General features: G+C 46.0%; 1 protein-coding gene across 3 annotated transcripts in view; it reads right to left on the reverse strand.

Annotated features, from left to right (window-relative positions):
- Nucleotides 1–18,044, reverse strand: part of LOC122927080 — a 216,483-nt gene that overhangs the window by 184,567 nt on the left and 13,872 nt on the right. For all 3 annotated transcript variants that reach the window (XM_044278654.1, XM_044278655.1, XM_044278653.1), the window contains exons 2-4: nucleotides 8,867–9,199; nucleotides 8,261–8,302; nucleotides 6,231–6,527 (exon numbers count right to left, since the gene is read on the reverse strand). In XM_044278654.1, coding sequence (XP_044134589.1) covers nucleotides 6,231–6,527; nucleotides 8,261–8,302; nucleotides 8,867–9,143 — 616 coding nt within the window. In that variant the 5' untranslated portion in view covers nucleotides 9,144–9,199. The remainder of the gene's footprint in view (nucleotides 1–6,230; nucleotides 6,528–8,260; nucleotides 8,303–8,866; nucleotides 9,200–18,044) is intronic.

Genomic DNA, 18,044 nt, shown 5'->3' on the forward strand with positions numbered 1-18,044 from the left:
ATGAATTCCTAGAAGACTGCGGGCGCATTGCACAACCCAAAGGGCATAACCAAGGATTCATAATGACCGGTCCTGGTGTTAAACGCGGTCTTCCACTCATCGCCCGCCTTGATCCTTACCAGGTTATATGCCACCCTCAGGTCGAGTTTGGTAAAGACCGTGGCCCCTTTGAGGCGATCGAACAGCTCGGAAATCAAGGGTATCGGGTAAGCGTTCTTGATCGTGATGCGATTGAGACCCCTGTAATCGATGCAAGGCCTCAACTCGCCGCCCTTCTTTTTCACAAAGAAAAATCCAGCCCCTGCCGGGGACGAGGATTTGCGAATGTGTCCGCGTGAAAGCGCCTCCCTCACGTACTCCTCCATGGCCTCATTCTCCGCTACCGACAGTGGATAGACTTTGCCACGAGGAGGAACGGCACCGGATTGTAACTCTATGGCACAATCGTATGGGCGGTGCGGAGGTAGGGCAACCGCGCGCACCTTATCGAATACATCCCGGTACTCTTCGTATTCAGGAGGCAACAGAGAGTCCGAGGAAGTACACAGCAACTTGACAGGCCCATGGATGCAACTAGCCCCACACTGCGGTGACCACGAGAGGATCTCGACCGATCTCCAATCGAAAGTCGGATTATGCTTCTGGAGCCAGGGGTACCCCAAGACCACCGAGTAGTGTGGAGACGAAATAACCTGGAGACAGACCGACTCTCTGTGAACGGCACCAATGGCCATCCCCACTGGAAGGGTCTCATGAGTCACGTGTGGCGGCAGAAGGGGTCTGCCGTCTATCGCCTCAAGAGCCAGTGGGGAACCTCGAGGCTGCAGAGGAATGGAATTGGCGGCAACGAACACTCTATCAATGAACAAACCACCAGCACCAGAGTCCACCAACGCCTGGGTCGTCACCGAGCCCCCGACCCAGGAGAGGACAACCGTGATCAGTGGTTTGTCAACACGGGAAACCGGGGACGAGGAGACTCCACCCAAGATCTGCCCCCGACAGGACCTCAGGTGCGAGCGTTCTCCCGGACGGTTCGGACATGCCAACCGAAAATGCCCACCGAGACCACAGTACATGCATCGGCCCTCGCGTCTCCGGAGTACCCTCTCCCCCTCAGACAGGCGAGCAAACCCCCGCTGCATGGGTTCACCCCCAGACAAGTCATCCCCAGGAGGCGTGGGAGGAGAGGGAGGCACGGGTGGGACAGCAAACGTAGGCGCCAATCTGTTAGGAGACCTCCGCAGGCTCTCCTTAAAGGAAGGTCTCTCCCTGAGTCTGGTGTCAATCAAAATCAGGAAAGAAATAAGAGACTCGAGCTCCACTGGTAGGTCCTTAGCTGCAACCTCATCCTTCAAGGCATCCGAGAGACCATGAGAGAAAGCAGCGACCAGAGCCTCATTATTCCAGCCCACCTCTGCTGCCAGGGTACGAAACTCAATGGCGTATTCAGCTACGGATCGTGAACCCTGTCTGATGGACATAAGGAGCTTCGCAGAAGAGGCAGCACGAGCCGGCACATCGAATACCTTCCGAAGAGAAGCAACAAAACCGGAAAACTCGGCAACCACCGGATTGTTGTTCTCCCATAAAGGGCTGGCCCAGGCCAAGGCCTTGTCCGAGAGCAGCGAGATCAAGAAGCCCACCCTTGATCTCTCAGTAGGAAAGGCATGTGGCAGCAACTCGAAGTAAATGCCCACCTGGTTAAGGAAACCTCGGCACTGAGTTGGCTCTCCCCCAAAGCGCTGTGGAAGGGGGGCAGAACCGGTCATACCCTGAAACCCCACAGGCGCAGCAACAGGTGTCAGGGTAGACTCTGGCGCAACAACCGGAGCGGCAGTAGGAGCGGGCCCAGGAGCGACAACCGACCCATCGGCAACGGAAGCTAAATGAGCCGTGCGTTCAAGCAGGGTTTGCAACGCCACAGCGAACCGACCCAACAGGTGATCCTGCTGATCAAGTCTGGCAACCAGCGTAGGTAGCGAGGGTGGCCCTGTACCGTCAGAATTCATGGCTTGGTCCTAATGTCATGGAACCATGAACCAGACGTACAACAAGAGATAAGTGGAAAATAAGAAGGTTTTATTGAAGAGCAAGCCGTAGCAAAGTCCGAACGGATGGCTAAACCGAAGCAGGGTCTTGCGGAGACAGAGGTCAGGAACCAGAAGGGTAGTCAGACGAAGCCAGGAACAGGAACCAACGGGGTAGTCAGACGAAGCCGGAATCAGGAACCAACGGGGTAGTCAGACGAAGCCGGAATCAGGAACCAACGGGGTAGTCAGACGAAGCCGGAATCAGGAACCAACGGGGTAGTCAGACGAGGCCAGGATCAGGAACCAGAAGCAGCAGCAGTCTTGGAAGCATGTGAACACAGGAGGACCAAGCAAGGAACTGAAGCCACAGACCTCCTATATATATGAGCTAGGCATCCAGCTCCTCCCAGTGGGAAGGAGGAGCCGCAGGGTGGGAGGCTACAAGAAAACCCAGAAACCAAGATGGCCGCCAGCACATGTCAAACGAAGGGAACAGCAAGGAGGTAAGACCATGACAATTACTCCCAGAGAACTGCCTGAATCTCCTAGAGGGACAAACATTTGCCAAATGATTTATACCGCCACAACAAAAACAAACCCTCCCATGCGGGCTGAATCTTCTATTGTCAGAAGCAATCAACCCCAGCTGCATGGGCTCCTGCTCAGAAGGGGCTGACAGCGACTGAGACCCCTGCACACAGAATGGGAACGCTGCACTGTCCTGGGACTGAGTATGACAGGAAGGAGAGATCTCTCCTCTCTCTCTAAGACGCCTGTCAATACGAACGGCCTGAGACATAGCAGAGTCCAAGGAAATAGGCCTTTCATGAAAGGCAAATGCATCTTTCAATCCCTCTGAAAGACCATGGCAAAATTGACTTCGGAGTGCAGCATCATTCCAACCAGTATCAGCTGCCCATCTCCGAAATTCTGAGCAGTATATCTCTGCGGATTGTGTACCCTGGCATAAGAGACGTAGTCTAGACTCAGCCAGAGCAATACTATCCGGATCATCATATATCTGACCCAGGGCTAAAAAGAATTCATCCACTGAACGGAGGGGCCGTGCCCCCTCCGGCAGCGAAAAGGCCCAGACTGAGCGTTACCCCTGAGCAGCGATATAATGATTCCCACCCTCCGTTCCTCATCACCAGAGGAATGGGGAAGAAGGCGAAAATGGAGTTTGCAAGCCTCTCTAAAACGCACAAAATTCTCACTACCCCCGGAAAACGTATCCGGGAGTGAGATCTTAGGCTCAGAACAAACTCCATGAACGCCAGCTGAACCGGTCACTTGAAGCTGAGAAAAAGTCCTGCGGAGATCAGCTAACTCCAATGAAAGACCCTGAAGACGTTCAGCCAAAAGTGAAACCGGATCCATGCTTGAGACAGATTTGTCGGCTTATAATGTCACGGACGGTGTACAGGAAACAAGACAAAGCAAAATGCATATATGACTGAGTGGATCCAAAGCTAAGGAACCAAAAGGGAGACCCCTGCACAAGACCTGGCACTTTCCCTGGCTGCTCAGCCTATGCAAAGATCCCAAAGGTGGATGGTTGCATATCCACGTACCTCGACTATATAACCCCTGAACACCCTACAATAGTGAGGGGACACGACCACCGGCTCCCTACACCAGACACGGAGGGAGTCAGGGTCACCTGGGATCCAGCAAACAGAAAATAACAGATAAATGTACAGCACTTAACTTTGTAGCAGACTGGAAAACAGGATCAGCATGCACACACACTCCAGGAAGAAGTAAAAGCCACCCAGTAATGCATTATGGGGCGGAATTTAAAAGGATGCAATCAGTCCAACTACATGACAGCTGAGAGAGGCTAACGAGATGAGGAACTGAACACCACAACAAAGAAAACTCAAGGAGATGGTTCTGAAAGGCTTCTGTCAGAGCTTCTCAGCTGTCTGGTTGTGACACAAATGTAAGGTTATGCACTTGTGAAGGAATAATTCAAGTCAACCGTACATACTAAATGGTAAAACACTAGGTAACACTGACACCGAAAAGGACCTAGGAATTTTAGTGAATAGCAAACTAAGCTGTAGAAACCAGTGTTAGGCAGCTGCTGCCAAGGCCAATCAGATAATGGGTTGCATCAAAATGGGCATAGATGCCCATGATGAGAACATAGTCCTATCACTTTACACATCACTAGTCAGACCACACATGGAGTACTGTGTACAGTTCTGGGCTCCTGTGAACAAGGCAGACATAGCAGAGCTGGAGATGGATCAGAGGAGGGCAACTAAAGTAATAACTGGAATGGGGCAACTACAGTACCCTGAAAGATTATCAACATTAGGGTTATTCATTTTAGAAAAAAGACGACAGAAGTGACATCTAATTACTATGTATAAATATATCAGGGGTCAGTACAGAGATCTCTCCCATCATCTATTTATCCCAGGACTGTGACTGTGACGAGGAGACATCCTCTGCGTCTGGAGGAAAGAAGGTTTGTACACAAACATAGAAGAAGATTCTGTACGGTAAGAGCAGTGAGACTATGGAACTCTCTGACCGTGTGCCGGCCGGGCCCATGCTGCGGACACCGACAGTTGGGCCGCCGCATGTTTGCAGGCCGCAATACGGACGGTCATGGGCATGAGCCCTGAGGAGGTGGAGATGGTGAATTTACTAAAAAAGTTCAAGAGGGGCCTGGATGTATTTCTGGAGTGTAATATTGTTACAGGTTATAGTTACTAGATTTCTGGAGAAGGGTAGTTTTATTAGGGAGTTATCTTGATTGCCTGATTGGGAAGGATTTTTTTTTTCCCTAAAATGAGAAAATTGGCTTCTACCTCATGAGTGTAAGACAATAGTCTGCCACCCGTCCACACAAGCAGATCTTTTGCAACTTTGCATAAATAAATAACACATACGAAGCTTTAATATATCCGATAAGAGAAAACGCCTTTTTCTCAAATTATCAACTATTTTCTTCCTTCGCCATTTTGTAAACTAACTTACTGTATGAAATGTGTAATAAATCAGACTTTAAAAAAATTGTTTGCCTGCTCACTGAAGGATCAGATTATATTATCCCATAGAAGTCTATGGGGAGGAGAGGGGAAGAATTGCAGAGAGAAACAAGCAAACATGACTTGGCATCTATTAGTAAAAATGATTTCTCACCCTAGGAGCTTCATTCACATTCATGCTGCTCAGCAATACTTTACAATGTCAGATATGGTGCTTCTGAGTACTCGATAAAAACTCAGAGACAATTGAGAATTACAGATGCAGCATGCAAAGGAGAAAATGTATAAACATTGCTAGACGCAAGTCATGTAATGGTCAGAGATATTTTACACAGGTTGTTGCTTATTCTGAAAAGTCATCTTATTTGACACTTAGACTTTAACCCCTCGTCGTACATGTTCAGCAGAAGGAGGGATTTTATATATGGCGTCTGCTAGCGAGCAAAGTTTCGCAAGTTCCTACTGTTTCAATCAACAGAGGCCTGGAGCTAATGTCTGCGACTGGCGATAATGCCGATCACAAATATTCAACCCTTTAGATGCCACATGTGACCATGGCATCTAAATGACTACCTCTTGAAGCTCATCAAGAGAATGCCAAGAGTGTGCAAAGCAGTAATCAAAGCAAAAGGTGGCTACTTTAAAGAACCTAGAATATGACATATTTTCAGTTGTTTCACACTTTTTTGTTATGTATATAATTCCACATGTGTTAATTCATAGTTTTGATGCCTTCAGTGTGAATCTACAATTTTCATAGTCATGAAAATAAAGAAAACTCTTTGAATGAGAAGGTGTGTCCAAACTTTTGGTCTGTACTGTATATATATATATATATATATATATATATATATATATATATATATATATAACAATTATAAAAAAAAAATACCATGGGCAATGCTGGGTCTCAAAATGTCTGAACTATTAAAATATAAAAAAAAATATCCCATACTGTGAATGACATAACAGAAAAAAATCAAAATGACCGATATGCCATTACTATAGTGAAGGCGATCTGAGGATCATTGGGGTGAGGACCATACTGATCACACATTAAGGAGACACCATCAAGACAGATCCCATAATTCCCCTTTAATGATTCTGTTTTTAAGTTACATATTCTTCAGAGAGTTCATCATCCTCTATCTAAAGATGATGTTATGAGTATCACCTATTGCACAAGACTTACCCGTGACACATGGCCAAAGATCTCCCCACTTTGTGTCCTCTGTTTCCAAGCCTTTTACGAGTCTTTCATTGTGTTCTTCGAGCACTGTATAAGCCGTGTACTTCTCAGTATCCTCCAAGTGTCTGATAATAGCACACAGATCTTCCATCTTCTCCTCTAAAGTTATGTTTTCCATCACGTCATTATATTGTTCCCGAGTCAGGAGACCTTGGTCCTGGAGGTCATTTAGAACTGGATCTACATCTGTCATCCTTCTTATAAGCTCTGATCGGTGATTGTCTATAAAGTTTACCTTGTCTGTATAGCGAGAGAAGAGATGAAGGAGAAAGACACGAGATCATGACATGACTGGGGACATTCTCCATGTTTTATATAGTTCACTACAGGAATTTTCACAGTATTTCAGCTTGAAATTTATTTTACTTCCAGATCGTTCAAAATATCAACAATTAGAAAGCTTAATAAAAAAAATATACAGATATAAAGAGAACTAATTTTACTCATATGAGGATAGAGGATGGTTCTACATCACAGATACAGCATTACCATCTGATAAGATATATTATAACAATGCTCTGATGCTCATCTTAGTGGGGCTGTCTGGGTGAAAATATGGGTATGTCCAGGTTCAGCTCTGAACCCGAACAACCCCTTTAACTTGTAAGGGGACCCATCAACTAAATCTGGGTCCTCTACCAACTCCAATGATAAAGATGTCACTTATTGTACATATTTGAGGCTATAGTATATGACTGATAATGTAAAGCACGAAATACATAATAACAGAATTTCCCGTCTGACTTCTACTGGTAACTCTTTGCTTCTCCATTCTTACCATTCAGGGACACATTTACATCTAACACCATCAGAAACAATAATCCTTAACTTTAATCTGATAACCTGCTGCAGCGTGATATCATCTCACAAAAGCCATGGAAAAAGTCAAGTAAAAGTTTAGTTAACTATTAGATTGATGATGAGAACAGGGGCACCGTGGAGCTCCCAAAATGAATGTAGGGGCCAGTGTGGCAGTCTTCTCATTATCATCACAGACAGGGTTACAATGACAGATATCACCTCTATATAGATAACACAGGATCCGTCATTCACAATCGGTCATATCACAGCTCATCTGCTCCCTCCTGACCACTACACATGTCACAGAGCATGCCTCGAATACTATCCCATGGAAGTCAATAAGGTCCCTTCCAGGCCATTGTGCCTGTGGGAACTGCTGTAAAGCATATGTTAAGAACAGCACAGGCAATATGGCAGCCCTCATAGTCATGCCACACCATGATGATCTTCTACCATCAACACACTGCATTCCTACTATTCAGCTTTGACCATTAATATTTCTCTGTTTTTCCTCTACACTGTTCAGGCGTTATGAGGCGGCATGGTATAGTGATAAACTCAATGGCATCAGAAAGGGATCTTGAAATGATGAGCAAGCGCTACATAAAATTCTATGAAAGAGTAAGTGAAGAAAACATTTTGTGCAGAGAAATACTGATCAGCTCAAACTTGACATTTTCATTAAAAAAAATTATTGTAAATCATTCTAAGAAATTTCTGATACAACATAAATGGACCTCCGACACAGAGTGTAGAGAGTCAGACATCTCCTTCCTTTTCCACATGGGCCAACATATCCCTAGATGTGTAATGTTATCACAAAACATAACATTGAGAGAGATATTCTGTCACAAGATGTCTATACTGTATCTGTTAATGTGGGGACACCCAGTGGTTGGGTGCTGAATTGCGGCTTGTCAATGGTTTCACTAGCATGTTGTAATATTGTATTAAACAGATTTGATGAAAACTGGTGTTTTTAATGAAATCTGAGCTAAGCTAATATCTGTAGCAGTTACTGTACACATGGGCCTTGATGCATCAGGAGACCCAGACAACCTTCTACTGTCTGTGAAGACACCAGTGTAACAAATGACATTGGTCATTCAGTAAATTAATTATAGCAAATCATAAGCCATAAGAACGGACATTTTTGACTATGATCCTCTTACCTGTAAACATTGCTGTTCCAAGTCCATGTCCTGGAATATCCACTGTGAATATAAAACCAAGAAAACCACGTTACTCTACCAAGTAGGAAAATGAAGGGCTCATGTGCACAGAGAAGGAAGTGCACTGATATTGTCCAGTTCTTTAGTGTTGAGCCATACACCATTTGTGTGCTGTGTTGGGTGTCACGTGTAAGGACCTAGGTAAGGAGATGCAATGCTTCTGGAGGAGAGCACCTTCTTTTCTATCTTCATATTTTTATTTTCTGTTGGATTCAGTGCAGTACAATTCCCCCCCCCCCCCCCCCAAAAAAAAAAAAAAAAGTTATACACGCTCCATCTATATAGTAGATACTTCATGGACCTCTATGGAAACCCATTACAGCTTCATAGCCTTATACATGAGCCCTAATGTATATGAGTCCTAAAAGAAAGTGGAAGAGAAGAGTTAAAAAATAAAAAAAGTGAATCTCCTTCTAGACTGCGGCCAACATGTATTGGAGTGACATCATTTTAGCCAATATCTGAGGCCGGAAACTTGTCTCTGGATCGCTCGCGTTGACAAATCAGCCATAATATTACAGTCAGATGCACATTGTAACTTCTTACCGATCCTTAGGTCCTGCTGGAGTTCTTCCCGGACTTTCTTCTCATCTATATCCTCTAGAACAGCCATGGTCAGCTCAGCCCCATAGGCATATCTGTAATATGTATTGATGAGACCAGCGACTTTTTCTGGTTCTTTCCCAGTCAGCTCATCGTTAGGAATTTCCTTATATTCTTCTCTGACTTCCCAGACACTCAGCTTCTCTATGAATCTCTGGAAACTTAAGTCTTCCAGCTTCTTCAGAGCCCTCACCAGGACCTCCATTAATGTCAGCCCCATCTTTATGTCAAAATTGAGCAGTTATTGATGTGGATTTGGTGGGATCACTTCTTCTTCTAGAAATTAAATGTTATTATATGAAATGATTATTCTCCGTTTAACAGGTTTTTATAGTAAATATTGCACCTAGTTAAATTCAGTGATGTCTTTCATATGAAAAACCTTTACTATTGTTCATTGACATAAAATCACATAACACCACATTCCTCCTCTACATCTCCCAAACCAATCCTCCGTCCCCCCACTACTTTCTCCCTGAATCAATAAGTAAAGCACAGAAAAGGCATTTGGTTTCCCCTGCTTATCTTAATTAGACAGGACATATCTAAAGTCCATGCACATCGCTCATTAGTATTGTTTTACTGTTTTAAAAAGTTCATTTTTTTCTAGATTTTTAACTTTTATTGTGCTATTACCTCATTTATGTGCACTTCTAATTTGGTTGTGCCCCATCTATTGCTATATTGCATTTGCATAGAACTGTATTTCATTTACTGTATACTGTCAGTTATAGTAAGTCAGGTCCTGATACCATAGTGGGTCCCAAAGGTCCTGAAAAAAAAGACATTTTGACTTGCCTTTGGTTGTATTTTAAGTGACTGATTGGTTCTCCCCTTTAATTCTGTTTAATACTCTGTACTCTGTAATAGCTTATAATTTCCCCTTGTAATGAAGTGATTTAGAGAGATAAAACCATCCCCCATTGTGCTGATAAGACCACATTCTTGAGTGATCTCAGACACATGCATGATGCACACTGGAGGAGGGGATAACAGGTTAAAATTATGCTACCCACCTTGTCTCAAAAGACTCCACCAGGCCTCCATTCTAGGTAGGATGTGAGTATGATTGCCTATTTCTCTTGAACACTCTGGGGTGTCGGTCATGTGTTATTTTGGGGTAGACAGCCATGGGTTATAGCATGATCAATGGAGTCTCCACCCCATTTAGACTAGTGTTACATAGAGATAGGGTAGCTTGGACCCACCAATTCAAATGGGAACCCGGGCATTCGCTGGAATTAATAATCTGCAGGCAGATTATTACGGTTGTACGTGTTGTGCAAATCTGCTATGAGCTGTGAGTGGAACTGTAGTAGGCTTGTTCGAATCTAGCAAAGTTCTTTTGAAAGTTGTAGAACTGAGCAGATTCTAGTGAAAATCTGTAAGACTCTGTGAAGTAAGAGCTTGCAGACTTTGGACACCAGAGCTTGAACAATGCCCTACCTGTGTCTGGGCTGTTAAGGGATATAGACAAACAGATAGTGGTATTGTATAGTCCCATCCCCCTTGTAGTCTGTCTAGCTATGAGTTAATCCCTTTGCTGAAGTCTCAGGAAAGCTGGATTAATCCTTGAGTGATAAGAGTCAGGAAAGGGGGGTGACGGCTGTGGTGGACTGATTACATTCCCCATGCTTAGCCTAGAAGACATAAGAGACATATAGTTTGCTAGGCAAACATTCCTTAGATAAGAGATGTTGGATTCTGACAATGCAAAAGTGACTATGAAGAAGGGAGAGGGAGAAGGTATGAGGAGTAAGTAAGAGAGTATGGGATATGTGTAATTAATAATTTTTCTTCCTTCTTTCCCAAGCAGCTGATTGTAATATGAGAACCCAGACTTAAGGCTGGGTTCAGACCTGAGCATTTTACAGCGCGTTCCTACGCGCTGTAAAACGCTCAACAGGCAAGAACCAATGATTCCCTATGGGAATGGTTCTCACCTGAGCGTTTTACAGCGCGTACGATCGCGCTGTAAAACGCCCGACGCCCCAAGAAGTACATGTGCTTCTTTGGGGCATCTTGTCGCGCGTTCCCGTACATAGACTTTAGCGGGAACGCGCGACAATGGGCGTTCGCTTGTCTCTGTATGCGCGATTGCAAACGCCCGTACAATCGCGCATACAGAGTGCTCCATCGCGAACGCTCAGGTCTGAACCCAGCGTCAAGGAAAATTATTATATATGTGCACCACTAATTGATTAAGACCACGTGGCATATAAGATGATTTGGATTTAACAAAAATTGTTTTACCATTATAACTTGTAAAGCTGTCTAAGATTTTGAATGATTACAGATTGGAGACCAGAAGGCGTTGGAAAGAATGACAGAACAGCAACAGAGATTATCAGCAATTCTGGGTGTGGTGTGTGTATCTGTATCCAGGAAAGCTGTGTGACTACATAGTTTGAAATATATGTACCTGAGAGTCAACTCAGTCAGTGGACTGTGAATGAATGCAGCTTTAAAGGGAACCTGTCACCGGGATTTTGTGTATAGAGCTGAGGACATGGGTTGCTAGCGGGCCGCTAGCCCATCCGCAATACCCAGTCCCCATAGCTCTGTGTGCTTTTATGGTGTAAAAAAACGATTTGATACATATGCAAATTAAGCTGAGATGTGTCCTGTATGTGAGATGAGTCAGGGACAGGACTCATCTCAGGTTAATTTGCATATGTATCAAATCGTTTTTTTTAAACAATAAAAGCACACAGAGCTATGGGGACTGGGTATTGCGGATGGGCTAGCGGCCATCTAGCAACCCATGTCCTCAGCTCTATACACAAAATCCCGGTGACAGGTTCCCTTTAAATCATAGTTGTGTTGAATATGATTGAAGTTCTGAAGACCAATGGATGCTTATGAGCTGTGTGCGCAGTCTGTACTCCAGAAATAAGGGTGTGGTAATGAGCTGTGTGTGGATATGCAGCAAGAAATGAATAAATGAAAATGTGAATATGTATGGAGTATGATATTTCATTTAATTTTTTTTATAATGCGCATTGAGGATTTTTATTTTATTTTTCTCAGAAGATTTTATTTTATTTTATTGGTGCGAACATTTTAGATTGAGCTCTACATTTTATAATTGAATTCAATGAAACGTTTCTCATGGGCCTGTAAGGGATCGTCTCATTCTCACAAGAATCGTCTTCAGGACACCAGGTTTCATGTCCCAACAGTGCATTTATTGTGCATCAGAAAACCAAACATAAATAATACAAAATAAACACCTGCCCGGCTGGTCTCTAACTAACACAGAGTTTCCTGACTCACCTAAGTTACAGTTCACACCCTGTGAACACGTGCGGCTTGGTCAGCCAATGTCCCACAGCCTCCTGGCTGTACAGAGCACAGTACGCCCACTGCCTACAGACCAGTGTCTCTTGTGGGGGATTGGGGCTTAGTAGTCCGCCTGACTATAGCCCTGCGACCCTCCCAGGCGTCGCTTCGTCACCCAACTACAGGCTATCTCCCAGCCTTGTGGTACCTCAGCCTTGCCCCGCTGAGACCACACAGACAGAGCCTCCAGGCCTCTGTCCACAGGTAACACACTCCCCCCCTTGCTGACACCCTGGGAGGTGCTTTGTGCCAGCCTGATTACCTCCAGCTGGTCTCGCCTGTGGTGGAATAGGAGTGTGGACCAAACTATCCACCCCTTCCTTGCTTCTTACCTGTGTGAGACCTGTCACTGTCGCACATACCCCCCCCCCCTTTGTTTTCAAGCCCCTGAGGGTGAACACCTGCATAACCAGGGGAGGCTGGTGAGAGGGCATCCACCTGGCCTGGACGTGGGGAACAGCCACCCACCCTGCTCTTGGCTGCTCCCAATAAGAATCGGCCCAGATCGGCTTTACAGCCACACTAAGTAACACAGTGTCAGCGAGCACTAGCTGCCGCTGACACAGAAAATTACCGGTTCTTATTTCACCGAGGCCAGGAACCTCGGTGACACATACCTTCCCTTTGTTCTGCCAGACCCATGCCAACAGAGCTTGGTTTATCACCAAAACCAACATCTTGCCTAACCGAAAGTGCCTAAAGGCCTCATGTGCCCATCTCATGGCCAGATACTCTTTTCCTACTCTTTCCTGAGTGATAATGATGCACTGTCGTATATTTTGATCTCTCTCTCTTTTTAGATCCTCTGGCTCCTGTACATGCGCCTCACGTACTTTCTTGGACTGCTGCAGCTCTTGCCTGAACTGTTCCCAGTCATGGTCATATCCCGACACTTTCTCCTTTGCTTTGCAGGGCTCCTTCAGCAGAGCATGTTTGCCCCTACTTGCTTCTTTTACGTGCATCAGGGTTACTTCTTCCTTTTTCCAGCAGTAGTTACCCCAGCTACTATGGCAGTTTTTCTTTAGTGGCTTTTTCCACTTCGGCCGCGGCTCCCTTTGGCTTAACTTTGGTCTCTGTAGCACCTGGGGACTTCACGTCAACCAACACATCGGCCTTAACTTTTTCAGTCTTTGTCTTCTTAAAGTCTCCAGTCTCTTTGGCCTTCTCATCCTTCTCGGACATGGCACCATACACTTGCCCTGTTAACCCCTCCCCCTCTTTCTCATCGAGGCAGGAGGCACCAGGGTCTTCAGCAGACTCCTCGTCTTCTGTAATTTTCTCCAGAGGCTCACCCAGGACACTGTTCTCCTTTTGTGGAGGTGTCAGGAGATACAGCCCATCGTAACAGCCCGGATCCGAAAACTGATCGTTCACCTCCTCGTGCTTCTTCCCCAGCAGCCTGCTGGCTATTTGGAAGGCCCTGTATGCAGAGGGGATGTCTTCCAGGCCTAGGTTACACGCTACCACGGGTCTGTGGTCTTCGGCATCCAGATCAGCCCCATCAACTGGTTTAGCAGAAGCATCTTCCATCTTCTCTGCCACAGCCAGCGCCACAGTGCCACCCTCTCCAGTCCCATTTTTAACAGGCTCTGGCTTCTTGACGTCTTCCAGAGAACTCTCCTCTTCAGGTTTTTCCAACTCATCTTTTAAGCTCATGAGATTTTCCGTCTCTGCTCTGAGTTGCTTGTTCAGCCTCTCCAATTCAGCATGCTCCTCAAGCGCTTCTTCCAGGGCTCTAGCCAAGGAGAGGGCCTTGGTCTCCTTTTCCCAAGCATCAGTCTCTGTTTGGTCACGTTTTTCACCATATCGAGCCGAGATGCAATTCTCTTCAGCTAGGAGCCAGTCACACTTCTCCTGTTTCCCCAGGCGCTGAACCACCAACTCCATTTTTTTCAGCAGTTTTTTTTCAGCTTTTTGCACAAGCTTGTGGGAAGTGCTCCGCTTTTGGGCCTCCGGTTCGAGCTGCTCCTTGCTCGGCTCTGCTGCAGCAGATGTAGGAGTATCACCATTCTCTTTCTGAAACTTTCTTCAGTTGCTCTGTAAAGACAGCTAGTCCCGTCTCTAACGTTTCTAGGGAGCGTGAGGAGAGAGAGTAACCACCTTTGTTTCGCAGGACCTTGACATGGTAGCTTCATTCTCTGGGTTGCTATCGGTCAAAGAACATACGGCACCTATACCGCTCGTGTCATTATTAATTCTGACCTCTAGGGGCACCGATGAGCTAATCCCCACCTGGGACACTTCCTTAGTAACCAACCAATATTGTGGACACTGCATTTCCACCTCTGGTACGTGCGGTACACCCTCTAACCCCATCATATTTTCCTGCACCTTCAAACACCGAGCTGGAGCTGGGCTTTGCTCCACACTACTTATATGCATGTCTTCAAACCATTTGATTACATCATATTGTGCTTCATGAAACATAGCAGATGCAGAAAATAAAGTTTCATCATCATTTACATTTTTACCACCAGGGGGCGCTTCTCCCCTGACCACAACCTGCAACGGAAAAGATATATCACTGTCACCACATATTTCATATGACATCACATTTTCCTTATGCATTTCCACACTTTTGTCACCATCACTTTGCACTTGACCAGCACCATTGTTTCCAATGGTCAATATTCTTTCCCCATGCAGGTCAAAGTGCAGCTCCCTTAGACCTTCACTTAAAGGGACAGGTACAGGTTCTGCAGGAGTTTTGTCACCATCTGCAGAAGTGTCTCCCTTACCCCACAGCAACAAACCGATATCACGGCCCAATACTCCCTCATACATGAGAGTATCTGTAATATCAAATTCATATGTCCCTGTTCTCATTGGAGTCTCACGCTCAGTGAAAATCAGCAGATAGTCCTTATCCGCACGACTGTCCAGCGCCTTTATTATTTTACCAGTCTCAGGTTTCAATATTGTGCTACCTCTTACCCGGGCTAGCATGGGATCCCGGATCCTTGTCATCCCATGTCTAGCCTTGATTCTGGGCATTTTGGGTAACTCAAGAACATTCTCCCCTGCAGATTCCTGCGAGGGAGCAATCACAACAAGCTTACCCGCCTGTTCAGACACTGGTTTTTCCATGTTATCACACATTTTCGCAATAGTTTCTTGCCTCCGCGACTCACACCTACCGGCCCGACAGGTATCAGCTGCCGCCGGCTCACTGTCACATAATCAATAACAGGAACACTCTTACTCAGCGATGTCACGGGTTTAGCAGTCCCGGGAGCCAAGGATACTCCAGCCGCAGAATATGAGCCACTTGCTTCGCTCCATAACTGCTGGGCAGTCGCACGCTGTTGTCGTTGGTCGCCCTTAGCAACCGCCTTGCAGATCCTCGGCACATCCTCTCTAGGACTCTGTCTCCACTGGTAGGGAGCACTCGACTTCCTGTGAGCTGAAACACTCTCCCCCTCTTTATCTTCCCGACAGTTGCCCTTGGCAATGGGATATCTTTCTTTTTTCTCCGGCGTTCCGCGCACACTGCCGACCTCTTGGAACTTTGTGCAGGGTCCATACAGCGTTGAGGACCCTCTATTCAGGGCTAGCTGCAGCTGCGCCTCCAGAGCCTCTCGCTCTGCATCAAATTTCGCCAACTCACTTGGGGCACAACCCATCTGTTTGACCAGTTTTTCCTGCCGTTTAATCTCCCACGTCCGTCGGACGTATTCTTCCCCGAGACCCATGGCAACAAACAGTCTCGTAGCAGGAAAAACTTTCAGCCACAAGGCCACTTTTGCTGGGCTACTGGCCCTTTAATTTACTGCAGTTTTACTTGCACTTCAGCAAAATAGTCTACAATAGCATGAGCAGCACCTGCTCCACCGAACAAACAGGCTTCCAGCCCTTTAACTCCAGCACAGCAGGATTCAGCAGCACCTGCTCTTTCTCATCGTAGCCCCTAGCAACTGACCGTTGCCCTTCTCTCATGGACAACTTGCCCGCATCCTCCACCAATTGTAAGGGATCATCTCTTATTCGGGGGTCATTCTCACAAGAATCGTCTTCAGGACACCAAGTTTCATGTCCCAACAGTGCATTTATTGTGCATCAGCAAACCAAACATAAATAATACAAAATAAACACCTGCCCGGCTGGTCTCTAACTAAAAATGAAGTTCCTGACTCACCTAAGTTACAGTTCACACCCTGTGAACCCATGCAGCTTGGTCAGCCAATGTCCCACAGCCTCCTGGCTGTACAGAGCACAGTACGCCCACTGCCTACAGACCAGTGTTTCTTGTGGGGGATTGGGGCTTAGTAGCCCGCCTGACTATAGCCCTGCGACCCTCCCAGGCGTCACTTTGTCCCCCACCTCCAGGCTATCTCCCAGACTTGTGGTCCCTCAGCCTTGCCCAGCTGAGACCACACAGACAGAGCCTCCAGGCCTCTGTCTACAGGTAACACACTCCCCCCTTGCTGACACCCTGGGAGGTGCTTTGTGCCAGCCTGATTACCTCCAGCTGGTCTCACCTGTGGTGGAACAGGGGCGTGAACCGCACTATCCACCCCTTCCTTACCTCCAACCTGCGTGAGACCTGTCACTGTCTCACAGGCCCTTTATGTGTTCATGTCTGTTTTGTCAGATCTGTTTGTTTCGATGTTTGTAGTTACGTGTTATATGTTAAATGTTTATGTATATGTTATATGTTTCTCTGATCAATTCACCGCATACAAGCAATCCCTCCTCATATTCAAATCCTCACTAGTGATATGCGGCAGGTGCCATATTCGATTTTCGACGAAATTTGCGAATATTCAATAGAATATTTGTGTCATATTTGTCGAAATCGAATATTCGTCATTATTCTAGTTATTGTGATTAATATGCAATTTAAATAATCGGGTATTGCGATTGTAACTTAAAACTTAATACTTTCCTATTGGTTTGATATCTAGAATTAGCGAAGATGACGAATATTCCTCAAAGCGAAGATAACAAAGTATTCTCCATCTTCGTTTTAGCTACTGTGAACTGTTACGCCTTCCTGCGGGGTTGTTTTGGGCCGAAACAGGTACACTGACACCTTTGTAGCTTGTGTGTCAGACTGTTGCTAGTTTATTTTGCAAGTTGCTCAAATTAACAAACACAACCAAAAACAACAATAGCCGTCTGGCTCCTGCCTATCTCACTCGGCAGCCCTAGCTAAACTCATAACACAAAACACAAAGTGCATTTTCAAGGGGAAAACAGAGCAACTTACAGTTCAGAAGTTAGGTGGAGAAGCCAACCGCTCTCAGAGCTCCTGGGCTGGCAGCTTCTCAAACAGACTGCCAGAGAGAGAGCTCCTGGGTCAGGGCTGCTGACTTAATTAGTACATCTGTGTGAGCAGTCCCCCAGGGAGGTAAAACCCGGACTGGCTCCGGGTGGTCAGGGAACCCACCCAACTCTTCCCTGACCGGCTCCAGGACCCTAAACTGGTTTTCTTTTTCCCAGAAAGCTTCTGGATACAAGGAAAACCAAACCTTCCTGGAGCCTTTTAACACATGAAGTGCTGGAAACTTGGTGCAATGTACACACCATCCAGCACTTTCTCTGCAAAACATTGTGACACCCTGTCACATACCCCCTCCCTCTGTTCGAACCCGTGGGTACGGACACTTTCCGAGAACATACAATGAGTTCGGGAGAGAGCGTCAGCATTGGCCTGCAGCTTTCCTGCTCTGTGCTCCACTGAGAAATTATAGTCCTGTAGTGACAGGAACCAGCGGGTCACCCTTGCATTATGATCTTTGGCCCGTGACATCCAGGTAAGAGGGGAGTGATCTGTCAC

Source organism: Bufo gargarizans, chromosome 2 (genome assembly GCF_014858855.1).
Source record: "Bufo gargarizans isolate SCDJY-AF-19 chromosome 2, ASM1485885v1, whole genome shotgun sequence".
NCBI classification, from domain to species: domain Eukaryota; kingdom Metazoa; phylum Chordata; class Amphibia; order Anura; family Bufonidae; genus Bufo; species Bufo gargarizans.